The sequence below is a fragment of the Meles meles genome, chromosome 10 (genome assembly GCF_922984935.1).
Source record: "Meles meles chromosome 10, mMelMel3.1 paternal haplotype, whole genome shotgun sequence".
Classification (NCBI taxonomy): Eukaryota; Metazoa; Chordata; class Mammalia; order Carnivora; family Mustelidae; genus Meles; species Meles meles.
Genome location: NC_060075.1, coordinates 35660001 through 35665000, shown reverse-complemented (window position 1 = coordinate 35665000; position 5000 = coordinate 35660001). Strand labels below are relative to the sequence as shown.

The following is a 5000-nucleotide window of genomic DNA, read 5'->3' as shown; positions in this document are numbered from 1 at the left end:
AGTGGGCTTATTATAGCAAATAAAAATTGGGGGCCATTTTTATAACCCTTACAATAACTCTTTAGATTCATTTGAAGTGAGCTGTGATCTTCTTTTAATGACTTTTTGACCTCTTCAATGAGGTACATTCAGAAGTTTAATAGAAACACATTTGTATTTTTTTTTTTTTTAATCTAAAGTCATCCTCTACCTGTTCTGGGATACTATCTAAACACTTTCAACTTTTTGCCATTTTGACTCATTTCAGGACATTTGCAGAAGTTTTCCTCTCTCTTTTCAGAATATGTAACATTATGTCCATTTACCTATTACTTCTTAGCACACAGAACAACACATCAAGTGTGTGCTTAATCCATGTAATGAGAAAATAAATGAGGGCGAATAAACCCTTAATGGGTGCATCGCTGTTTCAGATCTGTCAGTATAGTAAACACCAAGAGAGAAAAAGAAATCTCCCCACCAAAGTTGAGAATTCATTCCCTTTCTTCACTTTTGAAGATTTTAATTAGTGCTCGCTTCGGCAGCACTATACTAAAATTGAAGATTTTAATTAGTGGACTACAGTTTTCACTGGGACACCCATTCAGAGCCAGCTGTTTCTAACATTCGGTGACTGCATAATGCATTGTACCTTCATAAAGCTACCAGACTTTTATTTGCCCTCTCGCCAGAAAAGAGCTGAGCTAAGTTCTCCTTCCCCTCCTCTATCACATACCTAAGTGTGGTCGCTCATTAGAATATTTGCATGAACGAAATGATACATCTAGTGGAAAATATTTTCTTAAGCTTAATACCTGACTTACTAAGGTATATATATTTCAGAAAGTTCTCCATATATTTTCAAATATGATGCTGGTCTTACCTGTTTCAATATTGATAAAGTAGCATGATCTCCAAAAAAAATTTCTTGTGTACTCAGTCAATCTCTACCCATCTTTGTCAGCGAATTCTTAGGGTACTTTGGAGTGACAAAGAAGTGCATGGAGATTGTAACAAAAGTGATGGAGGAGGAGCAAAGGAAATGTATCACTTCAAGTAAGCTGCTTAAAATGGAAAAGTTTTGCATTTTGAAAATTACTGATTTCTAAACAAGGCAAGTGGAGTGGCCTACATGTAACATGTAACTGATATTTGGTACAGGAAAATCTTAATTTTCTATTTATTAAAATAATTCAAGTGTTTTAGTAGCCTCAGACATTCCACTTGGGATGAGCTTGTGTATGTGGATTTAGAGATTAGTACTGGCTTCTTGATAGTGTTAGAAATCCCTCACAAGTGCACCTGTGTTTTCCCACATATATAATTAATTTTGACTCGTGTTTTCGTACATATCTTATGGAGGTAGAGTATTCAATTATGTGTTAGTTGGCTTGTCTTTCTGCCTGTCTTTGTGCATATATATTGTCAGTTTTAGATGACAGTTTTCTGGAAGGAAAGACAGAATCTGCTTAAAACTTGGAGAATATCACGTATGTGTGGTACATATGATTTGAGGAGGAGGTGGAGGTTGTGATGGTGATTTTTATGTTCATAAATTTTTCGTTACAAGGGAAATACAAATCGTGTTAAAAGTAAAAAATAACATATCCATAGTAAAGGGGCTAATGGACTCTAAAATGCAAAGGCACAATTCTTGCTTAAATTTGCTTATATACCAAATCAGTCACAGTTGCAACAAACTATAGAGTCACATAATTTATATGAGCTGAAATCTAACTGTAAACTTGCAGTGTATTATGACAGGCCTCCATTCATAAAACTTCTTAAAAAGGGCATTTGTCATGAGTCATGTATAACAAGGACTTTTCCTTGTAGATATATAGATAATTAAGTGAAAGCTCTCCATACACTACAAAGTGATTAGGGTCTTAGATGAGAGAAGTGTGGCAAGTTTTTAATCACATGATAGGCTTTATAGAAGGTATATGTATGTGTGTATGTATCTCTGTTTATGTATTTGGCTGTCTACATATATGTAATATCTGTCTACATATATGTAGTATCTGTCTGTAGATTTGAGTTGGCAGCCTTCTTGAGATTAACATTTCTTTCTTACCTTGTCTTTCATTTTGGTTTGATCCCTCATTATTTGGAGACAGTATGAGGTAAACAACTGGTGGAAGAAAAGCCATCTTTGCAATAGATTAATTTTAAAATTGCTTGTTCTAACCATTCTATTTGTTTATCAAGGCACAAACAATTAGGTAAACTCGCCATTCAATTTTTAAACAACGAAACACTTGGGCAGCCTGTTGGGTCAGTTAATTTGATAGCACACACTTCAGAATGCCTTTTATTATGTTAAATTCAAAGACAGTAACCTATAGGTATGTCAGTATGTTCTAAAAAATGAATCCAGAAATACTTGTGAAAATCACTGAGTTTTTTTCTGTCATAATGTGATTTTTTTTTCTTTGTGTTATAAAACTAGATCTAGTCAATCCATATTTTAAGATAGCACCATGGGATAGAAAAGACCAAGTTATTTCATAGTATTAATTATATATATGTTATATATAATATATACAATTTGTTTGAGGAAGGGGAGATTTATCCACCCTGGGTTTCTTTTATTTTTTTCTCTCTGAACTTCTTTTTCATTATCAGTTTCTCCTTTCTTCATAACGTGAGGTGCCAGAGAAGTTTTTAACTGTGTAAAAATGACTATTAAAATAGTGAACCATGTCTATTAATCTTTTTCTGTTTTCCAAGACACACTGTTGTCCCATGGATTTGTTCTGAAGCAGTATTTATATAAACACTTGCTTTTATTTACAGTAAAAGTGAATTGTTTTTTCTAGGAAAGAAAGTGATTGCTTTTTCAAAGGTTGCAAACTTGGCAAGTTGACACGTTGTTTGATTACATGCTGGTTAGTACAAGCAGTGCCTTCAACACGGCACAGCTGTGGCCTGGCCGGCCAAGCCTCTACCTCAGGCTTTCCTGCCTATGAGGTTCTCACACTCACCTCTCCTGCCATTCTCTTTTCTAGGACTTTCTCCTTCGCTCTTTCTCACTCTGTATTTCTCTTGCCTCTCCTTCCTCCTCTGTTTCTTTCTCTCCCAACTTACTTGCTTTTCCTTTCGACTCTGTAATTCTCAGAGCCTTGAAAAGAAAGAAAATTTTAAGTAAAATACTTTTTTTTTCAGTTTCATGAATAAGTTTTAAGTAATCTTTCAATTTCTAGACTCCCTGATTTAAGTCTAGTTAGCCTGAAATAAGAAAATGTTTAAAGAGGAATACTTGGCTTCTGATTCCTTCTTTGAGAGGACCTGTCTGGGTGCCTATTTCCTGGATATACATTTGTAGATGTATCCTGTATGAGCTGCTAAATGTGCTCATGAAGCAGTATGTATTACTAGATGTATTTTTCTAGTACTTCTGTTTTTTATATCTATCCATAAAATTTTCAAGATAGTGATTATGTTTTATGCATAAGTCCTTTCTACATACATTCTCTTTACTAACTTTGATAACTGTAACTTATATGCTTATTTTTCTAATTAATCTTTAGAGTTTATTTTAATCATACCTTTAAACCATTTCAAAAGGCTTTCCATTGATAGCACTATGGCACTGGCAAGATGGTCAGTGATCAAGTACTGAGAACACTGACGTGTAATTGTTTATTTTTAACTCTGCTAGTCAAAGCTCCGCCATTCAGCATAATACATAGGAGGTACGGGACATAAAGGTAGAATCTGATCAAGTCTGATGCCCCTGGAAGGCCAGTGTCTAAACACTGTGGTACTCTAATATTATTATCAAATAGGATGTACAAATTGTTAGTCGTCATTTCTAAAGAATGTATTGGAGATGCCATATAACTGTGAAGTAGGTGAGCAGACGTTTGGTTATGACGGCCCCTTCTCTTTCTCTCCCTGTCCAGGTGCCCGTGTCGGTGGCCATGATGACTCCCCAGGTGATCACCCCTCAGCAAATGCAGCAGATTCTTCAGCAACAAGTCCTGTCTCCTCAGCAGCTCCAAGCCCTTCTCCAGCAGCAGCAGGCAGTCATGCTGCAGCAGGTAATGTGGGTTACCTGCTTTGGTGTTCTAGCGTGGTGCAGAAGGCGTGCACCGGTGGTCGACAGCGCCAGGACCTATCTGACAGTCATTCTCCACTCGAAGGGACAACTGATCAGCATGCAAAAACATAATCGTAGCATTGTAACTGCAGAACTACATAAGAAAAGTTAGATCCCTTAGTCTTTTTACATTCATCCAAGTCTAGAATAAGAGCAGAGAGAAGCGTAGCCTCAACATGGAATGGACTAATATTTAAATTTTCATATGCTTCCTACATTTGGTCTGTAGACATGCCAACAAAAGTGCAAAGGGACTTACAGATAATTCTTGCCTTTAAGACTCCTCACCACTTTAGCAGTCCTTTTTGCTCAGGGAAGTACAAAATTTGAACTGGCCATTTGGTTGCAGTGGGAAAGTGACATCCTAGATTTTTCTTTCCAAATTATGTCCAGTGTTGAAGCATAGGAAATATCTACTTATAAAAACAAAGTTAAGCAGCTAAGTCACTAATCCATGAACGTTACCTTCTTTAAGGAACAAAACTCATGCTCCTAATATGTACCTTGTTGGAGCCTTGAGTGTACTTGGACTTTATGTTGTAGTCTTACTTATCGTAGAGAAGAGAATGTGCTTTACCTGAATTCTTGTCGATTTAATTACTTTGCTATCATCTGTGGATGATGACCACAGCCCATTTGCTTAGATTTCTAAGTCTGACATTCTTCTGTACATCTGATGGATGAAACATATTTAATAAGACCCAAACCACCTGCTTTTATGTAGCCATCCATTTGGGCCTTACAAAGAGTAGGATAGAACCTATTTTTATACCCGATCGGGATTTCAGATGCAGTCATTTAGGGTATCCATGTGGTTCTGGCCCTTTAGCATATAGATACTCTGTGCCCTTTTGTTTAGTAGGAATTTTTGGATACTGGATTGGAAAATTTCAGAGCCGCCTTGGAAAAAAAAAAT

General features: G+C 36.2%; 1 protein-coding gene across 9 annotated transcripts in view; it reads left to right on the top strand.

Annotated features, from left to right (window-relative positions):
* FOXP2 (forkhead box P2) overlaps nucleotides 1-5000 on the top strand; it is a 572651-nt gene that overhangs the window by 500793 nt on the left and 66858 nt on the right. For all 9 annotated transcript variants that reach the window (XM_046021111.1, XM_046021110.1, XM_046021114.1 and 6 more), the window contains one exon: nucleotides 3888-4025. In XM_046021111.1, the coding sequence (XP_045877067.1) occupies nucleotides 3888-4025 (138 nt within the window). The remainder of the gene's footprint in view (nucleotides 1-3887; nucleotides 4026-5000) is intronic.